The 23351-nt window shown below is 36.7% G+C and overlaps 1 protein-coding gene across 9 annotated transcripts in view; it reads left to right on the forward strand.

The window, feature by feature from the left end:
- The window catches only part of RUNX1T1 (RUNX1 partner transcriptional co-repressor 1), a 155004-nt gene that overhangs the window by 37279 nt on the left and 94374 nt on the right, over positions 1 to 23351 (forward strand). The window contains exons 2-3 of one of the 9 annotated variants that reach the window (XM_017847356.1): positions 22147 to 22337; positions 22512 to 22587. The exons of 6 other annotated variants lie outside the window; for them this stretch is intronic. Coding sequence is in view for 1 of the 3 variants with exons in the window: in XM_017847353.1 (XP_017702842.1) it covers positions 9267 to 9273 (7 nt within the window). In the remaining 2 variants the exon portion in view is untranslated. Of the gene's footprint in view, positions 1 to 9109; positions 9274 to 22146; positions 22338 to 22511; positions 22588 to 23351 lie in introns of those variants that run through there. 2 more of the 9 variants (XM_017847357.1, XM_017847353.1) reach the window with 2 other exon arrangements.

Raw genomic sequence — 23351 nt, forward strand, 5'->3', positions numbered from 1 at the left:
AAAAAAAAAAAAAAGATCTAAGGATTTGGCTTTATTTTATACTTCTGGCCTTGCTATGAAACAATCTGTTTCAGCAGCAACAGACGTTAACCAGTAGAGGGCTGGCCTTAGTTTCTTGGGTTCTTATTTTCTGAGTTCCCATTATATAGTGTCCTATGTGTGTTGCTCTTTTCCGGTCAGACTCATTAGTAGTCTGGTGTGGAGCTAGTAGTTCAGAGATTGCTTTTATGAGGTGGTTTTGGAATCTTAATCTGCCCATGAAAATAGAATAGTCCACTTTTTCAAAAAGGTGATAAAACTTTTACACTTGGATTTTTTTTCCTTTTCTTGGAATTGGAATATGGTCTTTGACATTTGCTGTGGGAGGGGCCACACTCTTTGACAAAGCTGGGGGTGGTGAGAAATAATATTTGCACAGTAATACGTGGCCAATTTGGGGGTAACATGGGATAAATATTCTGAGAAGTGCTTGGAGATGGAGCCATTTGGGAGATCCCATGTATATAAGAGGATTTTTGTCTTACCAAGAGGAAATCCAGCAGGTTCTCTGTCCACACTGTGGGCTGATGAAATGTCTTTGCTGTGGGTTGGGGAACAAAGGTGGTGGTGATGGTGTTTCCTGCAAAGGGAGGGGAAAGTGTGACTACATGTGCAGTGATTTGGTTTTTCCAACTACTTCATTAGGATTCTGTCATGCAGACTGAAGGGCATTTACCCTTTAGATGAACGTATGTGCCTCCCATTAATGTTAATAGGAGTTATGGGCATGTAAAGAGAGCAGTATATACCTTTGCCTAGTGCATAAGCACAGCTCCAGGGAATTTATTCTGTCCTTTGCAAATAATAAAGAGATTGGGCTTTGCAGGGAAGATTTTAGTGGGAATTATTCTAAAAACTTGTTTTTCATATCATATTTATGGAAGTAATGTCAATATTTTATATATTTGTTTACCACTCCAGTAAAACATATATAATCATTTAAATAATTGCATTAGCCTGGTGCGCCTTGTGATGGAGCTGGCATCATCGTGATCTATTATGCACAGCGTAAGTAGCTCTGCCATAAGTGTTATGTGTATCCTCAGGCATGTGCGTGTTTATTTATGTATCAGCCTGCTGCATTTCTTTAAGGGTATTTCTCTTTTCAACATCAGTATAAATATGAAAAAAGAAAACATATAAATATATTTTAAGCCACAGTCAATATTCCTAACTAGTGTTCTCCTCCTCCAACAAACTCTTGTCAGGTTTCTTTCAAGCTCCAACTTTTTTGTAGTTCTGTCCACGTGGACTCTTCTTAAATGCAGGTAACATTAGTAACATTAGGACCATGTGTAGCATTACGCTTTGGCAGCAGAGAGTGTATAATGTGAGAAAAATGTGGAAGTCTTTGAAAACTGAATGGGGAGAATTGTGGCTTGCAGGTGGTGTCAGAAATGAAAGAATTTGGGTTTGGAGCCTTGAACTGAGGGTGATCAATAAGTGTGACCTGAAATACAAGAAAAAAAATCTGTGGTAGAAGAGAATGGGAGGCAGTGAATTACTCTGGAAAGTGACGGAAAAACATATAAATAATTGTGGATTTGTGTCAATTTACCAATCGGAATGAACAAAGGACATTTAGGTATATTGGGTAAAAAGGTACAATAATACATAATTTTAATAAGATTTTGGTATATGCAATTAAGAAGCTATAAAAGCAAATATACTATGCTGGGTATTATTTGAACAAATAGAGCAGTTTTGGAGTGAACATTTGTGTTATAATTCGTTGTAACTAAAATTCATTTTTGAGTAAGTTTGAATTGTTTACAAACGTGGCACATTAGTATGTATGCATAGATTTTGATAATTTGCAATGTGGAGAGATAGAAGTGGAGAATTTGTTAGAGATGAAAGTCGTGTGAAAGAAAACATGATGAAAAAAATTCTGGGATTTTTTTTTTTATTGCTGTGTATTTGCTCCACCTGGTGGATTTTGTTGAAAGTGTTTTAATCCTTGTTAATGAAAAGAATACTCTTTAGACAATTTCTGTGAACTATAGGGAAATCTTTTGTTTTATTTTTGTTGCTGTGTAAAATAGTTTAATTCATATCTAGGTCAAAACATTTACATGTCATTTGTTCAGTTCTTTCCATGTATTGAAAGTAACATTTTTTAAAAATTCAAAATATAATACATGCTCATTTTAGAAGATTTGGGAAATACGGAAAAATAAAAAAATAGAGAATAAATATTGTATATAATTTCACCACCCACAACAATTGCATTATTTTTAAGAATAGATATTATTAGAAGAGAACCAGTTTGCTTTTCAATTTATTTAAAGATATGTGGAATGTTAAATATTATGACAAAGTATGATGATGATGATGATGATGATGATGATAATGATTACTATAATTATTTTTGGACAAATACTATGCTTAGAATTCCCAGGCTCCAAAATCATGAATATAATCAATGTTCATCAAGAATTGCTTTTATTAAGCTTCATGTCTACAGAAGGCAAAGGGAGTAGAGATTAAAGGTATCTCATGTATTCATAGGGTTGTACATAGCGGTGGTAAGATCTGTTGTTTGCTGGGCTTAACACAGATTGCTTTCTCTGGAAATCTTAAGGATTCAGTTGTGCTTTGATCATCTTATTGTTTTCCTTAGGTTATTCTTTTTTTCTCCTGCAGTCTCTCACAGCTCTGTAACAGAAGGTGAAGTTTTGAAAACAGTGTCTCCATATGCAAGGGATTTGGAGACCTTTTTATTGTCTTTAAAATTGTCATTCATAGTCCTCATTAGCATTTATTGTTGCAAGCGTACAAGCAGAAAATGTGAAATTGGTATGTCATGAATAGCCCCACAGAGCTCTTGAGCTCTCCGATTTTGCCTGCAGTGTGGTGTGGGCTGGGCTTTGAGGGAAAGCTGTCCAGATGGCTGCCTGCACCAGAGCAGAGCTGCAGGTTTTTGTCTCTGGTGCTGAGAGGAGGGAAAGTTCATTGGAGCATACGCCATCATCCTTGCGTTTTAACAAAACTAACTCGCCATTAGTCAAGATGAGGAGGTGGTGACATTGAAACAAAGGTTTTCTATATAGTGTTACAGTCCTTGTCAAATGAATAAGAGATGGGTAGTTAGGATGCCTTACATGTTATCTGAGTGATTTTTGTAGCTATACAAAATATGAGAAAACTGTAGAAGGTAACTTATTTGCAGATTTACATTGCAAATGTATAGTTTTAGGAATTGTTTTATGGGAAATGCTTTTACTTGAAAAAAACAAGAGTTAACCTAGCTAGTGTTCAGCCTTGTGGATTAATAAGGAAGTGTTCTACTTAAAATTTTAAAATAATTTAACCTCTTGTTAGTGCCTATATAGGCATCTATCTTTAACTGTATTATTATAGTATGTTTAAAATTCGTGTTAAATAGCATAAAATTTAATCAGTGCAAGTGTTAAAAGCTGTTATAGCATTTCAAAAAATTTTAAAATATTAGACATTGAAAATAAGTTAGTGGAAATGAACTACAATATATCGTCATATTTTAAAGGCATCGGCACTATCAGAAACAATTTGTAATAATTATGAATATAGATTTTGTTTACTTTCAGTGTGATATTTTGTCTTAAACAGACTTCATTTTTGTGCACATACACATAAATGCACACACAACTTAAATGTACTATGCACATCGTTTTATTCATGTATAAGAGGACATTGTACTTCAACCAGAGTTAAAAGTCAAACATATTGCTTGAAAAAACTGTCAGAATGGTATCACTAATATTTTATTCTGTAGACACTGAAGATGGAAAAAAGAATATCATAGAGATATTCGGCTTATCATAGAGATATTTGGCTTATCAGTTTAGGAAGTCATTTAAAATATTTTAACATTGGAATCTTCTAAGTACAGTTATAGAGTCCTTTATTAACTCACTTTAACTGATGGAGATGCAAAAATCAAAGTGGCCTGAGTCCGTGAGTTTGACATAAGTCATAGGTGAAGGCTAGGGGTTGTGACTTCTTAGCTCTCAGCCTGCCACTTGCCCTGGTAGATGAGGATTTCCTAACAGACCTACGGCATGTCCTCCATGGGCCACTGTGTTCTATAGTGCTTTGGCTGACTAGTTGCAAGTGATTCAGGCAGTAAAGCTTTTCTGCCTCTGTAATGTCTGTATAATCACCTATTAAGACAGGTTTCCTCTATCCAGCATGTTTTCTTTTACTTTACTCCATCTCATTGCTAGCACTTAGACTCTATTGGACAGCCCTAAATAACCCTTTGACCCCATGATGTTTATACACCCTTCAAATTCTTAAGATGGCAATCATGTCTCCTGTTCTTTTGTCATCTAAGCAGAGTTCTTGGGGGTTCTTCTGTGGGCTGGCTGAAAGTTGAGGAGGTGCAAATGCTTGCCAATCATTTCCCCCAAAGGAAATATTGGAGGGAATAGCGTAAATGTGTTTAGTTGTTTACAACAGACATTTATATAAGGGAGCTAAAATGACAGATAACCTCTTAACCTTGATGGAATACTTCAATGAACTTTTTCACTTAGTTTTTTCTTTTCCCCCCCTCTGTCTCACTTATTTCTTGTGCTTGGCTGTATTTTACATTGTAGCCTAATGAAAACAAACCATTTGTGTTTTTTTGCAGACAAAGTATAATTGGATTTATCTTTGTCAGGAGACAATCTATTACGGCTTTTATTTAATACAGTTTCAGATGGCTTTCGGTGGCAGAAACAAATTAATGTACATTTTTATTAGGTGTTGTATCTATTTAATTGACTGTCAAAGTGATGAGAAGTTAGGAAATCATCCAAAAGAGAGGTCCATCTCCCTTAGCCCAACAACTCAGGCATTAGGTAGGTTTGCCTTGTCAGTGGGATGCCTTTAGAAAACACTAATAGCTTCCAGCTGGGTGGAAAATCAAAACCTTTGGGGTCTGACAAAACTAGCAGATTTGAATTTGAAAGCAGAGCTAATGCCTCCATTTTATTTTTTACCACTCGCCCATAAAACATTATTTTCCAATATGTCAGCCTCATTTGGTGGCCAGTGGTCTGAAATTGAAAGTGGGACAAGCAAGCGGAGAAATCTGGACATTAGTGAGTCCGCCCTTTCAGGCTGGTGTGCCACTTTGTGGAAGGGTCTCCTCTAAGAGCAGGGGGGTCTTAATGACCATTCATCAATGCTCATTGGGTGATCATTGAGTGCCTTCTCATTCAGTTTATCAAGTCTTGCACATAAAAAGTCAGAATAAGCCTTATTCAGCTTTGTTAAAGCCAACTAGGAGTAAAATGCTCCATTTGAACCCATTTTGCCCTTGTTTTTTCACTTTGTTAATGCAGCCCTGCTTAAATGAGTGCCTTTATTGGGTCGGTTAGAATATCTGAAACTATTAATTCTCTTGTATTGAATAGCTGGTGGCAGGCCAGAGCAGATGGGGTAGGAAAGTATTTGGTTGGGTGTATTGCTTTCAATTAGGATCAATGAGGTTTCAGCTCCTTTGAATTAACTCACTTAATACCCACTGTGTGAAGTCACAGTGTATCACAACAGCCTGCTAGAAGCCCAGAGGAAAGTTGAGAAGACCTGTGGAAAGGCTTTAACTCAAATTCTCCCTTCACCAGTGTAGAGAGCTTTCCTGAACTGCAGACCATGTCAGTAGACTGCTAGTCCCTATTGCTAAGTCATGTTTGAACAAAGGAAAAATGTGTATTTAATGGAAGTTTTGTTATGGACATAAGTGAAAAATACCTTGGAATAATATGGTACCATAATGCCTTTCTAATGAATGATCTAAAGTTGTCAGAAAACAACTTACGTATTTGCTTTTGTGGGAACCCAGCATTTTGTTGTTGATTAAACTTACTGGTTTGGAAAGTGTTGATTTAGATGACTCTTTCTTAAAAAATTGCCTTAAAAATGGGCTGTGTTCTTAATTCAGTGACACACATTAACTGATGAGGTTCTCCTGAGGAAGTACTTAATTGGTGAGTAAGGTATTCTTTGTTATTAATTGGGATATATTTTAGTTTTGTAAAATATGTTTCCTTATGCCAGTGTTTTGTACTGGAGAAAACTTTTGCAATATATATTGTTTTTCTCCATTCACTTGCATAAATGCATTCATCACATTATTGATTGTCTATTTTTATTATACAATTTGGATGTTAGAGATCTTGGCTCCATATCCTCCTTTTTTTTTTTTTTTTTTTTTTTATGAACGGAAAGTTATTTCTGTCTAAGTAACTGTGTAGATCTACGTATCCAGGTTTCCCTATTCAGGGAGAACTGCCAAATGGGGTTCTGCTTCTCTTGCCTCCATGGATTAAAGAATAAGAGGAGGAAACTGGTTCCTTGAGAAAATGCTGAACTACTCTCAGATGCACACACATTCAGCTAGGCCCCTCTGCAATCAGACTTCTAGGTGAGAATCTCCAGGGATCCAGGTTTTGTTGACGTGGATCAATTTAAAGTGGCAATTACTGTAGTCAGATAACAGCTTAAAAGCCTTTTTACACATAGAAAAGATACATAATCACACAGCATATGGAAGTTCAATTTTCTGAGCTGTGGTTTAGGGACTTGCAGTGTACCGATATTAAGACCCCGTTTTAAAACCAGATATCATCCAGTTTTCTCAAAAGTGTATTGCATTTTGTCATATGATTTTCTGTTTTAGAAGTGATTCACCATGCATATTGATGAAAGGTTGGGTTTCCCACTGTGAAAATGTTTTCTTTCTAACATAAGTATAGTACTANCTCTCAGATGCACACACATTCAGCTAGGCCCCTCTGCAATCAGACTTCTAGGTGAGAATCTCCAGGGATCCAGGTTTTGTTGACGTGGATCAATTTAAAGTGGCAATTACTGTAGTCAGATAACAGCTTAAAAAGCCTTTTTACACATAGAAAAGATACATAATCACACAGCATATGGAAGTTCAATTTTCTGAGCTGTGGTTTAGGGACTTGCAGTGTACCGATATTAAGACCCCGTTTTAAAACCAGATATCATCCAGTTTTCTCAAAAGTGTATTGCATTTTGTCATATGATTTTCTGTTTTAGAAGTGATTCACCATGCATATTGATGAAAGGTTGGGTTTCCCACTGTGAAAATGTTTTCTTTCTAACATAAGTATAGTACTAAAAAAAAAAAAAAAAAAAAAAAAAAATCAGGTGGCATGTAGCATTAAGTGGCTTTTAAAATACTCTCTTAAAAAATGAAAATCTACTGATTTAGGGTGCTAGATTCTATAAAGGCCCTTATAGCAGGACTTAATTGATTATCACACTCATGCCTGCTATAAAGCTTTCTGTCATAAGAATGTTTGAGCTTGGTGCTTAACTGTACTGAAATCCATTACAGAGAACCTCATTACAAGTGACATCTAACTAAGATGAACAAAAAGATTGGCCTCATAAATAGGGTGCAGTATACTATTAGTGACAGGACAGAGTAATCATTATGAATTGTAGTCTTTTTACAAGTTGTCTCTGACAATGATGGATTTTTGAGGGGTTCGCTGGATAAAGCAGCCCTTCTTGGGTATAGTATTTAGGGGCTGTAGAAGTTCTTATTGATTGACACTGTTTATCAAAGAGAATATATTTTTAGTCTGTGCAGAGGGAGAGTGTGTGTGGGTATGCTTTGAAACAGGTTGTGTGCACTCTTGGGAAGAGGTGTAGGAAGATTGAGTAGGTAGAAGTCAGAGTTATTGCCTCTGTTTTCAGAATTTTTTGGAGATAGCAAGTAGTGTGGAAATCCATCTGACAAGGGCTAAAAGCATATGGAAAGTGTAGGGTAAGTAAAGGACATGTTGAGGACTGTGAAGGAATGGCAAGAGTTAACGGGAATGCTCCTGTCTATCATGTTCATTGAGCTTGCAGGCTGATCAGAGGACCCTGAGTGGAATTGTTTCTGTGTTGATAGTGGATTGTGCATATGTTGGAAAGGTAAAGCCTGAGGGATCTACCTCATCATGTGCCCTGTTGTTGAAACAAACACAGACCTAGGGAAGATTTGCAAGTGTAAAACTGAGGAAGAGTTTTAGGAGAGAACAGTATTTTACTTCTGCCTGGCATTGTTGTGTGTTTAGAAAAGGCATGCAAGGCAGGCAGGCGTATGTTTCTCCTATGAGGCAGAGATGTTTTACAAAGGACTAAAGAGGGACTGCTGAGAAGAAAATAGCCAGCTTTAGATAAAGCACTATAACAAAGGCTCCTAGTTTTATATATCATGGTGTCCATTAAAGCTTAATAGGGAAGAGTCCATTGAACCTGGCTGGGTATGTGTTATTCATGGGAAGGATAAACATTTAGGGGTGTGCAAAAAAAATCAGAAATCAGGAGGACATGATTGTTCAGCTTTTGAAAAGGCTTTACAATGAAGATTTTGTTTTTATCTCCCATGGATCTCTATGCAAGGTAGAGGAAAGTAAGCTGAAAATGTTTGGAGCAGATCAACCCAGGGATCCCAGGGGGTTAAAAGCACTCGAGTAAAATAAAAGTGGTCAGCTCTGCTTCCAAAAAGTGTTCTATTTTACACATACTACTGAGAAGCTGACAAAAGGAATGATTCTGATACTTTGTTCAGGATGATAAACTGGCACAATCTACAAAGTCTTATAAAAATGTTTGTAGACTGTTTGGGATTTCCAGTTGAATAAACAAGCTTTGAGGTCTGTGCCTATTTTTTTTTTTTTAATATAGTTCCCAATTATGGCTGTGAAAATGAGAAGATGAAGGGAAGCCTTTTATTGTGAGCGGTGGTAGGGGGCCAGGTCTATATTTCTATCTTTTGGCAAAATAAGGGTTAACTTTGAACAGGATGGGGGTGGTGGTGAATAAATTATTCGGCATTTAGCTTATCATTCCGAATTTCACTTTTTGCTTTTTGGTGCTCTGAAACTTGCGGAGAGAGGTAGAGTGCTAAGGGGAGGGTAGGGGTTGTGATACTTTGCACACACATCCCTGTCATTGTTCTGCCTGAAGAGACAGGGCTGGGTTCAAGGCCACATGTGCTCCTGTCATCCTCCACATTTCTGCTCCAAGTGCAATCCGGAGTGTCAGCTCTCCATCTGTCTCTGCCTGGCAGGCGCACGCGCCCAGCACCCTGCCTCCGGCGATGCCGCCCCAGCCCCTCTGATGGCCCTCCTCTCTGCTGCCACTCATTCCAGAACAGGAGGCATGAGCCCGGAACGCGCTTGCTTTTAGGAGACAGCCACTTTCTGTGTGGTACGCTGGATTCAAGGATGCCTGGTGAGTTAGCCCTGTTCTGTGTTCTCTCTGTTTTTCCAATGAAGAAAGCTTACTTTCTATTATGCATGGAAAATACCTTCTGCCCCACAGCATATTGTATCTGATGTGGGCAGCAAGAGGCTGGGGGTGACAGAGGTGTGATTGGAAGGTAGCATAAAGAGAACATCAAGATCTGGATACATGGAGGGGTACAGGGTGTGGAGTCCTTGCTTTTGAAATTTGGGAGATGTATTTTAAAGCCTGAGGGAGTCGTACAACCACAGATGTTTGCCGGAGCAATTTACTTGAGGGTTTTAGCTTAAGTAAGAAGTATTGTTTCTGTTGAAGATTTTGTGACTATCATCTGTAGTTGGTGTCCTGGAAATTTCATCTGTGGAGAGAGTTTTCAGATTATGGCGGAATCCTGGAATAAGATCTCTTTAAAAAGCTGTTTATGTCAGAGAAAGTGAAGGAAGCTTTGGAACTACAAGGAATTTCAGTCTTGTCCTAAATCACAGCCCTTAGATGTCATCAGACGAATAATTGAAATTGGTTAATTAAAATAAAAAGCCTACTGAATTAGTGAAGCTGTTGTCCTGGAAATGTAGTGCATGTCAGTGTCCTCTGAAGAATATTATCTTTGGAGCCGGGAGTGTTTCTATGATTGTTGCCAGTGAAGGCTCTGCTTATGGAGAAGGCTGGCTGGGGGAAGGTTGTTTCGGCTGTTCTCAAAAACTGTGTGAATTGCCCTGTGCTTAATTTGGAGTCTCCTGTCTTCAGATAAAAAAGGGCAGATAGAGATCCTCCAGCTGGCCGATTTGTGCGGAGTATTTGGGTAGGACAGGCAGAAGAGGCTGTGCTTGGTCACAGAGTTTGTACACCTCACAGATGGTGTTTTCAAACATTATCTGCCAGTTTTCTGCAGCCACAGTTGTGTGTAGGTATTGCCAGTTGTTTGAAGAATGTTTTTCCCTTTAGGATGTGTCTCATAGTCCATCCTAATCATTATTGATATATATGCAGAAAGGATGCATTTGTGGCAGAATTGCACTTTTTCATTAGTAGACTAGTAATGTATGTAGCTGACTTATGGGTAAAATCAATTTACAAAAAGACAATGACTGAGGTCTTTGAAAGGTCATTTTAACTCTTTAAGCTTTCATCTTGATTTATATGCACCATGCAACTAAAGATGTAATGTGCCCTGGGTATATAATACAGAATCAATGTGAAAGTGCCTGTGTTTTTTATTTCACCAGAATATTGAGCACATTTGTATGATTTTTATGTCATGATTCAAATCTTTTTATGCTGTTAATAAATGTGTTAAATGATCTGATTTATCAGCATTTTGAAGAGTCTGTATGTTAATTTTGTAAAACAAAACCCCATAATAAACCAAAGCCATTTGTGAATTATAATAGGTAAAAGAGATTAGTTAGGACCCTTGCAAATTCTAGCTAATTGCAGTATTTTAAGCTTCAAAGCACCCTTATTTAAAAAGCATTGAACTATATTTAGGGATTTAGGGTCATTGATAAGTTTGTTTTAGTGTTGTTAATACATCTGGTTCTACAGCAATAGCCTGAAGTGTGGGCATTGCTTCTCTCTCTCTCTTTCTGTCTCATCAACTGTGTTAGAAAACCTTGTACTTGGATACATAGAATATATTAACAGCTGTGACTATGAGCATGTGCCAGAATGGCGATACTTGAGCAGATTTGACACTTGGCTATTTTTGACACCCATCTGTACTTTTTAAATTCTACTATCGGATGGACTACCTCTAAATGTGTTTTTAGCTTATTTTAGTCCATACATATAGGTCCATTTTAATGGACAATTTTAGCCATCTTGGGCAGGTTTTATATTTTTAATTAAGACATTATGTGTAGAAGATTAAAAGATTGTGTTCTATGCACTCTGATATCATCGACTGCTTAAAAAATGACTAATTTATGTATCAACACACACACACACACACACACACACACACATATATATATTTGGTAGTTCAAGTATCAGAACTGATTCCTGGTTGTCTCAGACATGATGTAACAATTGTCATATCTAGGGCCTTTTTTAAAAATAAAATTGAGGATCCCTGGAAACAGATGTGCACAAACTGATCTTATTCAGACATACCACCAATCTTTGGGGTGGGTAAGTTAAAAGTCTTAGTTTAAGAGCTTCTAGAACTATTTTGGTTTTAAAAAACATGTTTTAAAGCTGTTGATAGCATATTTTTTTCAAAATGAATTCCATAAAAGTCAAAAGACGCTAAGCATGCTTTAAAGAAATAGATTATTTCAAAATTATTTAACTTATTATAAAGAAATACCATTTCACTACCTGTTACTTTTGTAACAATTAGATCCTTGTATTTAAGAAAAGGAAAATGTTTTCTTATGAGAAGGCTGGGAGACCTTGGGCATTATATTGTTTCAGGAGGCAGTGACTCTAAGCTTTCTGAAACACTTATATTTTTATGAATCTTTGTATAATATTATCAAAGAACATATGTTGACCTACAAAATGCTTTCAGGACTATTTCCTTAAAAGGACAATAAGTGAGCACAGTCCCTGTAGCCCAGAAATAGTGCTTTTTCTTTTAGAAGATGGCTAGTATTAGGTCAGACCACCCTTTCTCAATGGTCCTGCTCTCCAGATGTGCCTGGAACTTTTTTTAAGTTCAAGTTTCCAAAAGAGAGAAAAAAAAGGTTTGTTTTCAAAATCTGGTTTTACTTAAGACATCTCCATCCTGGAGTGCATTTCATAAATTGCCCACATATTTTCCTTAGCAGAGAACTTAACTGGCTGTAATTTTTAACACATGGCCACATCATGTGATATTTTCAAAACACTTACACATAGCTTTAAGAAGGTCCCTGCAGAAATGATCCATCCTCTCACAGCCGGCCCATTTTTTAACAGCATATCTGCATTTTCCATTTAGTAGAGCTATATATTATTAGCTTACATTTTTGGGTAGTAAAACAGTGCATTGCTGATTGTAAAACATGGACTTTATTATCTGCTGAAAATTGATTTGGCATTTATAGCCACTGTGTACTAGACTATTTTTCTGTTTTTAACATCAATGCTTGCAAGCCATGATTTGTGTAAAAAAACAGAAATGAAATTGCCATGGACAGACAACTGTTAGTATCCCTAGTAACTGAACATTTGGATAATGCACTTGGTTATTTTTTTAATAGATGCATCTAAATGCTATTATGCAAGAATAAAAACACTCACAGCAGTCCATTCACTGACACTCTATTTTACTTTGCAAGTTGGTTTGCCATTGTATTAGGCTCTTTGCTATATCAAACAAGCCTTGTGCCAACTATAGAAGAAAACTATGTAAGTTGTAAATACCCAATTATAAATGTAGATTGTGCAGCATTACTTTTTTGTAGCAGACATGTAGACAATCCAGCTTCCCTTCAAACCCTGAAACTCTCTCCCTTTTTCTCTTTACATTCTTTTCTGTTAATATTTCAGAGTACTTGGCCTTTTAGTTTTATGTGTGTAAAATGATATTTGGAAACTTTCACAGGCCATCTTCCTGTGCAGTTAATGGTCTATTGAAAATGATAATTGTTTAATCTTTTCTTGAAGGGGGTGATGGTTATGACATCTTAAGGTTTCATAAGACAACTACTTATTTTTATTTCTTAAAGTAAACATTTGCTTAGTAGATATTACATAGCCTAGAAGTGTTTATTAGCTGTCTTATCACTACACTGTTAATGCATGTTTGCAAAGAAGATGCTGTAATTATAATTTTCTGAAAAGCCTTCTGAGCCATCAGGGGAACAAATATATTTTAGAGCTTGAAGGTTTATCTTGTGAGCACTTTCAGTTTACAGATGTTGAAACTGAGACTCCTAGAGATTAAGGGACTTGTTCAGGTAGTTTATGAAAGTAAGATCTTCTGAGGACATTCTCTTTACTATGCTGTTTGTGAATCTCAAATGTACATTAAATCATGTTAGCATATTAGTGTCAGTCTTACTTTGTTGTCTTTTATCTTCAGTCCTGGATTGCTCTCATCATATGCTTTCTCCCCTCCCACTCTAGGATTGCAGAGCTACCTGGGAAAAAATTCTGTGACAGTAATCACTTGGCCTATGGCAAAAGTGTGCCTATTAGATTTATTTTATAATTGTTTGGGAATTAGGGAACCTATATATAGTTAATTAAGAGAGTATTAAGCAGAACCAAAAATGTAAGGCTATGACAACAGAAAGTTGCTGTGATGAGGAAATTCAGTGGGTTGGTCAAAATGTGTCAGATACCAGATAACCATGATTGAGTCTCTCCATGCCCTCAAGAAATTTGGAGTTCTAGTGTTCCCAGCAGAGAAGTAAACAGGGCCTGAACATAGCAGATCATGCAGGAGCCCAGAGGGGAGGCACCCACCTGGATTAGGAGTCAGGGATATAGGGGAAGGACGCACAAGGGGCTAAGCGAACGCCTATTGGAATGCCTTGCCTGTCTCCTTCTACTTGCTGCAGATTGGATCTCAGTTCATGTAACTTAGCATTTTTTTTGGCTTTTCTTATCCTAAGGATAGGGCATTCATTTTGGTTTTTATTAGATTTTAATTTCTGTGTGTGGCAGTGGGTGTAGTATTTCTTGAAAGCTATTTCTTTGTGTACAGTTGCAGTTCTTTGGTAGCTAACCGTATCTAGAGGAATGAGTCATTAACTTAAATGACTCATAACTTGAAAACAATAGGATTTCACACCTGACCAAGAAGCAGGTTTATCGTGCTGACTTTCTCAAACAGCTGTTTGCATTAATTAATATTAATGTAAATGTACTTTCTGAGAATGTCTAGCTTAATTATATTTTTCAACCCATAGAGTTCCAATCAAAGGAATCAGAAAATCCTCTTAATCTCAAAGGGAACATATAACCGCTGTCTCTGAACGGAATGAATCTCTGATAGTATACTAAGAGCAGCCTTTTATTGAAAGCCTATATATGCCAGGCCGTGGGCTAGGCACTGTATATACTTTCTGATTTTCACTACAGCTTTACAAATTGTTTCTGTTACCATGTGATCTGTTTGAAACCTGAAGATCAGATAAATCAAGCAGTTTGCCCAAGGACATAGGTAAAGTTAAATGGTAGAGACGGGATTCCCTGGACTTTGAATTCTTTTTTTTGTTTCCTTATTTTATTTTTGAGAGGGGTCGGGTATGTTGTGACTTGATGACAGGATCTTTTGTAATGAAGGCTGGATGGAACATTTAAAGGGGAATGTTTGAATCTGAATCTGAATTATAGTAGCATAGAAGGTAGAGTTCTTTTGCTGAAAATAAAACAGAAAAGCATTAGCCTTCATCATCAAGAATGATCCTGGATAAAACAGGTTAGCATGCTGGTTATTTCTCTGTGTGTTACTATTCCTCTTGGAAGAGAACAATGGAAATAATAGGCATCAGGAGACTTAATGTCATTATTTTGAAAAGCCTAATAGAAATCATAGGGCACATGAAGATACAGGAACAAAAAAGAAATCATAAATTTACTCCCTGACAAAGCTGTACAAATTAACTGAAATACCACCTTTGTTGACTTTTGGAATGTGGTCATCCTGGCTATCTTTTGTTAATCAGAAGGTCAGATGGATGGTTTTCTGTGTTTTGGATTAGTAGAAAATTGAACAGCAAATAATATATTCAACAGCTTGGCAGACAAAAATGTTAAAAATTGTGTAGCTTAAAAAAAACCATGTTTTTTGGTGGTGAGACTGCTAGGTACCCATGGCTCTGCCTCCAGGAGCTCCTAGAAAAGTAGGCACAGTGTTACCAGTAGATGAGTACATTCTTAAGAAAGCAGGTATCTTTTCTGCCATCCCCCACCTCCTGCCAAGAAAAAAAAAAAGCAGTTGATTTTAAAATTGTGGGATGCTTTCTCTAGAAGGCTTGATTTTGTTTTCCTCATTTCCCTTTTAAAGACTAAGTGATAAGTGTAGTCTGGCTTACTTTATTAGAGGGATTCTTTTAATTTTATGTGGTTTATTAACATTATACAGAGTACTCGACACTCATGGAAGAAAATAATTTTAAGAGTACCTATGAGAACATGATACTGGGAAGAGTTTCACTTTAAGAGCTATGTAGTCAGCCAGGTAAAATGCTTTTTAGGAAGAAGGGATGTAGGAGGGTGTCTTTATCATGTGTTTATGATTTTAACAAGAGTCTTAAAGAGTTTGACAAAATAAACTGAACATTTTTCACAATCTGGGATGATTTTGATGGGGGTGCTAACTTTAGAAAAGACAATTGCTGTGCTTCTGAGAGTCTTGCTATCTTACGTTTGAACTTTCCCTGATTTAACTTCACCACCTTCCTCAGGACTTGTTTGCTTTAATGATTCTCAGATTATTAGGAGGAAAATACATAGTAAAATTTGAGGGTACTGGGGTAACAATTTATATATTCCTGCATTTGAAATGCTTAAATATGTCCTGATGAGGATAAGACAGGAAGGAAGAAAGGCTGTGATCCTGACATTTACTCTGTGAAATGGACATTGTTTCTTAGTTATTATAGTTGTATCTGAACCTATATGCTTAGCAGTTACAGTAACACTTCATTTGAAAGGCCTGTTAACATTTATTTTCTTTCCTTTTGCTTTAGCATTATATTTGTGTAGCCTACAGACAACATACATAGAGGGAATCAAAACAAATATTTTTGTCTATAGAAAACACTTGTTAAACTTTGTATTCAATATTCATTTTCTTCTGACTTCCTAGAATATTCCAAATACGTAGTTGATTTATAAAATATAGAAAGTGATAGAAGTCAGAGGCAAAATCCAACTTTTTAGTTATCCAGGCATTCTTTATATACCAGTGTTTGCTTGCTAAACATAAAGTGGAAGCCAGGCGTGGTGGCACGTGCCTGTAGTCCTAGCTGCTCTGGAGGCTGAGGCAGGAGGATCGCTTGCATCTAGAAGTTCAAGTTTGCAGTGAACTATGATCGCCCCACTGCACTCCAGCCTGGGCAACACAGTGAAACCTTGTCTCAAAAACATCTGTATTTTGATCATATTTTCTGAGTGTAAAACATTTGGTACCATGTCATTGTGAAGTTAATAAACTTTTTCCTGAAAGCTCTTGGAGAATTGAATCATTTTGTAGTGTTTCTTGAGAGCAAGATTATCTCTTTAAGCCATAGTTACTTTCATTCACTTATTTAAAATTGTTGAATTTACTAATCATTTTGAGTGGCTATGGTTTTCGTACAAGCTGATCAGTTAGTGGTGAGTGTATTTTTTTATTTTTTAAATTTGTTTATTTATTTTTTGAGACGGAGTCTCGCTCTGTCACCAGGCTGGAGTGCAGTGGCTCAATCTCGGCTCACTGCAGCCTCCACCTCCCGGGTTCAAGCAATTCCCCTGCTTCAGCCTCCCGAGTAGCTGGGGCTAAAGGTGAGTGCCACCACACCCGGCTAATATATGTAAATTTTTTTTTGTATTTTAGTAGAGACGGGGTTTCACCACGTTGGCCAGGATGGTCTCAATCTCCTGATCTCGTGATCCACCCGCCTCTGCCTCCCAAAATGCTGGGATTATAGGCATGAGCCACCACGCCTGGCCCTGTGCTAAATGTATTTTATCTTTAGCTTTGTGACTTGGGTTTATATTATGAGCAATTAATATATTATATTTTATGAGGCTATCTATCAGAAACACAGAGAATCGAGAATGTCAGTGCCTGAGTGTGAATCAGTACTCTTCCATTTAGTGTTGTGACTGTGAACATGTCACTTTACAGTCTGCCAGAGTTTCACTCTCTTTGTTTTAAAAGTAGAAACAGTTATTCTGCCTTGCTGACTTTCACAGGAAGTCAATAGTGATTGTAAATATGCTGTGTACCTGTATAAAGAGGTTATTAAAGGCAGATGGCGATGCTCTCTGGAGTTAAAAAATAGGGGACGGTGTTTAACCCCACACAAAACAGTGCCAAGTGTTGTGCTTGATGCATGTTGTCTAGGTTAGATGAGATTTTCTGAGTTTTGCTTACACTTGATAGGATTTTCTGTCTCATCTTTGTGTCAGCTGTTTACCCCTTCTCTATCAGTGTGCCACCCTTTTACACATCTCAGTTATTTGCAAATGTGGAAACCAGATAACCAAACTTAGAATGGTGATCACATAATACAGCACATGCTTAAGTGAGAGCCTGAAAAAAGCCTGTCTTGTTTTTTTTTTTTTTTCTGGTATTAATAAATAGCACTTTTAATTTGTGGCATCAATTTACATCACTGAGTCTATACCCCAGTTCTTCCCCACCCCACCCGTACTGATTTTCATGTTTCTTTGTAGGTGGTTTTGCTGGAGAGCTGAATTCTGCATAACCTTTTACTTCAGTTTTGTGTTATCCCAAGATACAGCTTCTTTTCTTCACTGTTTAAAATAGACATTGTAAGCATCACCAACTCACCTTGTTAAAGTTGCCATTTACATTCAGATCTTGATTTTCTAGTTCTAATAATTCCATTCTAGGCTACCTGTGAGCCTGGCATAGAGTGGGCAGTCAGCAAATATTTGCTTAATGAATGAGTGGATGAGAGGTAGACTGGGACGAAGATTTCAAAAGAAAAAAATATTACACAAAGCATGTTAATTAACAAGGGGAAAAATTAAGAAATGAATCTTGCAAAAATTTTCAGTAAGTGGTCTTTACAAATGAGAATTTTCTTTCAGAGAAAATTTATTTTGTGGCCCACAACTTTATTGGTGGCTAGCTGCATGTTACTTAAAATTGAATGTAGTTTATCGTGATTATACTTACTAAAAGTATAATGCAGCATACAACACTTAAAACTTTCTGGCATAATTAGTAAAATTAGAAATAAAGGACTTTTGACAGTGTGTGTGATATTTTGGAAATGAACTCTCCCTCCGCCTGGGCGTTTTCGTGTAGTTTGGCCATTTTTCATTCTTGTCAGCTAGTGGAAGATGGGTATAATGTTTCAGTCTCACATCAGGTATACTGGGTAAGATTTTATCAAAAGAGAAATCTTAATGAAATACTTTTATCTTTTACATGATAAATTTAGCCAATAGTTTCTAGATAAGTAACAATTTGATAGACAAGTAAAATTTATCTTAAAGACTCTAGAGTGATTGCTGGAATAATTCATTCTATATATAATATGTTTTCTTTAAAATTTGAATGATTTTAATTGCTGCTCTCTTTAAATGTTTCTGCCCTTTTATCATTTTTTCAACACTTATGTTGGATCCTTTGAAAGGAATAGGGTAAGACTTTTGAGTTTTAGTATATCTTAAAAGAATAATCTTTGCTAATTTGGCAGATACTTTGTAAGCATTTCTCTTAATTCATGCATTATAAAAATTATTGGAAGGTCAATTTAGCTTATCCATTGAGTTTCCTGATACAAGAATGTTGCCAATTTTCTCAGCAGATTAAAGACTCTTACAGGCTCAGTCAAGCACTTTGGAAGCATGGTACAGGATGGTGTAACCACGTTCTCAACATGGGGTCAAGGGGACCAACAGTGTCTGCTTCACCAGAGAACTTGTTGGAAACACAAATTCTCTGCCCCACCCCAAGCCTACTGAGTCAGAAGCTCTGGGGATACACCCAGTCATCTGTGTTTGAACAAGTTTCTCAGAGGATTCTTAAACATATTCAAGTGGGGAACCCACTTTTGTAAATTATATTTTTTGTGCCCCTTTTTGGTCATACATAAGCCAGGTTAAGTCCTTTTTAAAAGTATGGAAATCAGTATTGTTCATTTAATTTTATTTTTTCTTTTTATTTCTGTGGACTTGTGTAGAGAAATATGATTTATTTTAAATGATGTATTTTTAAAAATACTTGAGAGATTACAAATTATGTATTTGTTTAATTATGCCTTGGTTTCTGACAGTGTTTCAGATGCCCACACAGCTAAGTTGACTGAGAATCAAGAGAGGGTGCCTTTCGACTTAAATTCTGGTTTGTTGATTTGTCTTGATAGTTACTTTTAAACAAATGAGTCTATTTATGTGCATGAAGGTACCATTATTATGCCTTTACCTCTTTTTGAGGCCACCTTCTGATTATTTATAATTTTTAGAGTTTATACAATCCTCTTTATAGAATATTTAGGTAGACTTCAGTTTCACAGTAATATTGTTAGTCTTGGAAGTTTAGATATACAAAGATTTTCTTTATTTTTCTCTGTTCAACATAAATAAGCATTCAGTGTAATTAAAAAATGTTTCATTGGTAGTGCCTCGAGAAGATTTATTTCTGATGTCTCCTGTATCTTCTGTTGTTCTCTTTTGTGCTTGGTAGGCCTTCAGTAAGTGTAGTCTGACACGCTTTGTGGCCTTTGCCTCCTGTGATAAAATAGATTGAAATGATTCCTGGCACCATCTGGTGAAGAGGAGCAGCCCTGGAGGACTGTGCTTTGAGAGAAAGTGACTGAATGCTAAGAAATGTGGAAGTCTAGGGACACAGGCAAAGGATTTTTTTTTTTTTTTTTTTTTAAAGAGCATGAACATTAATACATCTTCTTGAGGTTTGATGGGACATGTACTGCCTACTGCCCCATCTGGTGCTTATGATAGCATGGCATATTAGCATGCTGCAAGTTCATAATGTATTCAGGGGAGGAAACATCCCTTGCATACCAATTGAGGCATCCTCTCTTTCAGAACTGCTTTTGAATTTCAATGATGTTTATATCTTCCAAGCCACGTCTGAACTGAGCATTTCCGCTCTGAGGAATAACTTGAGAGAGAGAGAGAGAGAGAGTGTGTGTGTGTGTGAGAGAGAGAGAGAGCGGCAAGAGAGAATGTGTGTGTATGTATTCTCTCCATTAATTTATCTTCCTTTCTTTTTTGTGATGAAATTAATAAGTAGTTTTTAATATTATGTTGGTATATAATTTTTAATTTTTTTTCTTATTTGAAACCACACACTACTTTGTTATTTCACATATGGCACTTAAAACATTTTGCCTTGTGGAATCATTCATATGGTTGTCCTCTTATAGACTGAACACTTTTCGAGGGTTGGGCTGGTATCTAATTATGTTTGTGTCTCCATGGCACCTAGAGTTCAGTCATCCATTTAACAAATATTTATTTATTGAGCTCACGCTATGGGTCTGACACTGTTATAGATGCTGAGGAATCAATAGTGAGCAAGATGGGTGAGTCTCTCTTCTTCAGGCATTTGTATTGGAACTGGGAGGAGACAGACAATAAACAAAGAAACAGAAAAATGAACAAGATGATTTCAGATAGGGATAAGTACAATGAAAAAAAAAAAGGCTGGAGAGTGACTTATTAGGTGGGGAGTTCATTTCGATTGGATTGTCAAGGAAGACACCTTTAAATAGGTGAGATTTTTGCTAACAGCTGAGTGATGGGAAGATTTAGTGGCAGAGGAATAGCAACTGTAAAGCCTTGAGATGAAAACGATTGGCATTTTCAAAGGTCAGGGTAGCTTGAGCCAAGTTCAGGGGCCAGTCCATTGCTAGAAGTTGGGGATTTATTGTAAGTGTGTCTGGAAGCAATCAGAGGGTTAAGCTAGGTAGTGACATGATCTAAATTGCCCCCTTTAAAAGGATAACTTGAACTGTTGTGTGTCGTGCACTTAGTGGACACTAACTAACCCTGAAAGGAATGAGATGAGCCTTTAAATCCATAGACGCACCGTGTTGAATTGGAATTAACATGAGTTTTAAGATCAGAAAAATGTCTGTTGAATTCTGGCCTGGCCATTTGCTTGATGTTTGATTTTGAGCAGTTATTTAACCTCCTATTTAACCAGTTATTTAGCGTATGTTTCTCATCTGTTGAAAGGAAAAATTAATACCTTAAAGCCATGGATTTTGTAAAAATTAAATGAGATAATTTATTAAGAGACCCAGCACAGTGCCCAGCATTTAATAGGTACCTGATCTATCACTGACATAGGGATCATAATAAAACTTTTGGGATAGTTTCAAGGAACATTTAAACAGTTAGCAGTGTCCAGTTGGAAATCCTTTTCTGGTACTGTTATCTTCTTAATAAAACACTTAAAATATTACCATGATAGTAGCACTTAGCATCTGTAGTTTGTTGCTCTTGATCTATAATTATTTAAGAAAAAATACTCAAGGAATTATATGGCAAAATCTATGCCCGGTAAAACAGCCTAGATTTTCCTCCCCGATTTCTTCTTCTTAACAAAATGTATCTCAGTGAATTTGATTTCTTTTACAAATAACATTATATCATTTACTTTAAATATACATGTATTTTCTTTTTTTTCTCAAGATATCTTTAACATTGAAGAAGCCAAACTGCCTTACTAATTGGAATGAAAATTGTGGTTATATGAAAGTTACAATGAAAAGTTTTAATTCATAAAATAATAACTTTACTAGTTGCATGGTTATTAGACATAAGCCTTTCAAAGATAATTTTGTAAATGTACCCTAATGGACAAAATAAGGAGTTTCTTAGTTTTTGCATGAATTATGCACTTAATAGCAAGAACAATCCTTCAACTATTTTCATAGTCTATGAGGTAATGTTTAGGTTCTCAAACTTTCTGTAGAAGGATTGTGGGATTGTGAGTAGGAGCAGATAGTGTTGGGGATTGAATATCTGAATAGAGTTCAACTTATTGTGTTAGGCATAATTTTTTGAATATATAGGTTGGATAAGTTATTTGGTATTTGTTTTGGGCTAGAGGTTCTCCCCCTCCTCAGTTGATAGATTATGTTTTATGTTTTGCCTACAGATATTCAGGAAAACAAATAATGCTTAAGGAATGTGGAGGAGGCAGTGTGGGTAATTCAGGCAAGTTTAGTCAGCACTTATGAGATTCTTGAAATGGTTTTTGATGTCCCACAGAACTGTAGAGGGTTGTTAACATCTGCATGTTGTGTGAGAGAAGTCACGTTTATGGCTGCTGTATTCTTGCTGGAATGTCAGAAAAAGAGAGAGAAGGCCACAGAAAAAGGCCACAGAAGATTGGGAGGTGGGCATCACAGTTCAGAATAAAGCATCTGACTTTGCATCCTAAGATGTATCATTTTCCTTAGGTAAGCCCCAAATGAATTCTTAACACCATCTTAGAGGAGTGATAAACTTGTGTGGTTTGAGAGTAATTCGTAAAAGATAGTTGCCTTGCTGCAAAACAGCCTTTGGGAAACTTTCTAGGCTGTGACAGATATTGTCTGTCCACACCTTATATGTATTTTCATTCTCTTCTGCAGGATGCCGCAAATACAGAGACTTGGGTAGCATTTGTGTTCCACTAGAAAGAGAGGGAAAGAAAAACCAGCTGATCAGGTGAGATAGGTACATTTTGCTAATCTGTGCTGGGTGTGCTGGGCCACAGGCCTCCAGAGGAGACCTACATGATACAGAGTCACATGTGACTTAGCCACTGTGTCACAAATTTTAATTTGTTTGGCTTAGGTGCTGTAATATTGCAAACTACACTGCTGGATTTCTCCTCTCTTGTCTCTGAAGTACAATGACCATTATCTTGTATAATATCCAATTTGTAATTATTTTCAATTTCAGTTATTTGGCCAACATGGCCTTTATTTTGGCCATTTCTCTCACATGTTTTTCAGATTCCAATAATAGAAACAGCTCTTTGTCACCCTCACAAAACTTGCTTTCTTAGGATATATTAAAGGACATACTAGATACGGTGTACTTATGTAAAATGAACATCATCTCACCCTACAAAGAACAGGTTGAGTGTCAAATATATGGTTCTGTCTTTCTCTCTATCTTCTTACTTTTCCCCACCCCACCCTTTCTTCCTCCCCCAATAAATTTTAAAACAGATGTTGTAGTATATATTTAAAAAAAAAATTAAAAATAGAGATGGGGTCTCACTGTGCTGTCCAGGCTGGTCTTGAACTCCTGGGCTCAAGCAGTCCTCCTGCCTTGGGCTCTCAAAGTGGTGAGATTACAGGTATGAGCCACCATACCCTGCCGGTTGTAGTATTTTTAGGAATTAAAATCCATGACAAGCTTTGGTCATTGTCAAATCACATTGCATACACAGGGTTTAATATGATCAGACACACTTTTTCCTT

The sequence above is a fragment of the Rhinopithecus bieti genome, unplaced genomic scaffold (assembly GCF_001698545.2).
Source record: "Rhinopithecus bieti isolate Rb0 unplaced genomic scaffold, ASM169854v2 scaffold_26532, whole genome shotgun sequence".
NCBI classification, from domain to species: domain Eukaryota; kingdom Metazoa; phylum Chordata; class Mammalia; order Primates; family Cercopithecidae; genus Rhinopithecus; species Rhinopithecus bieti.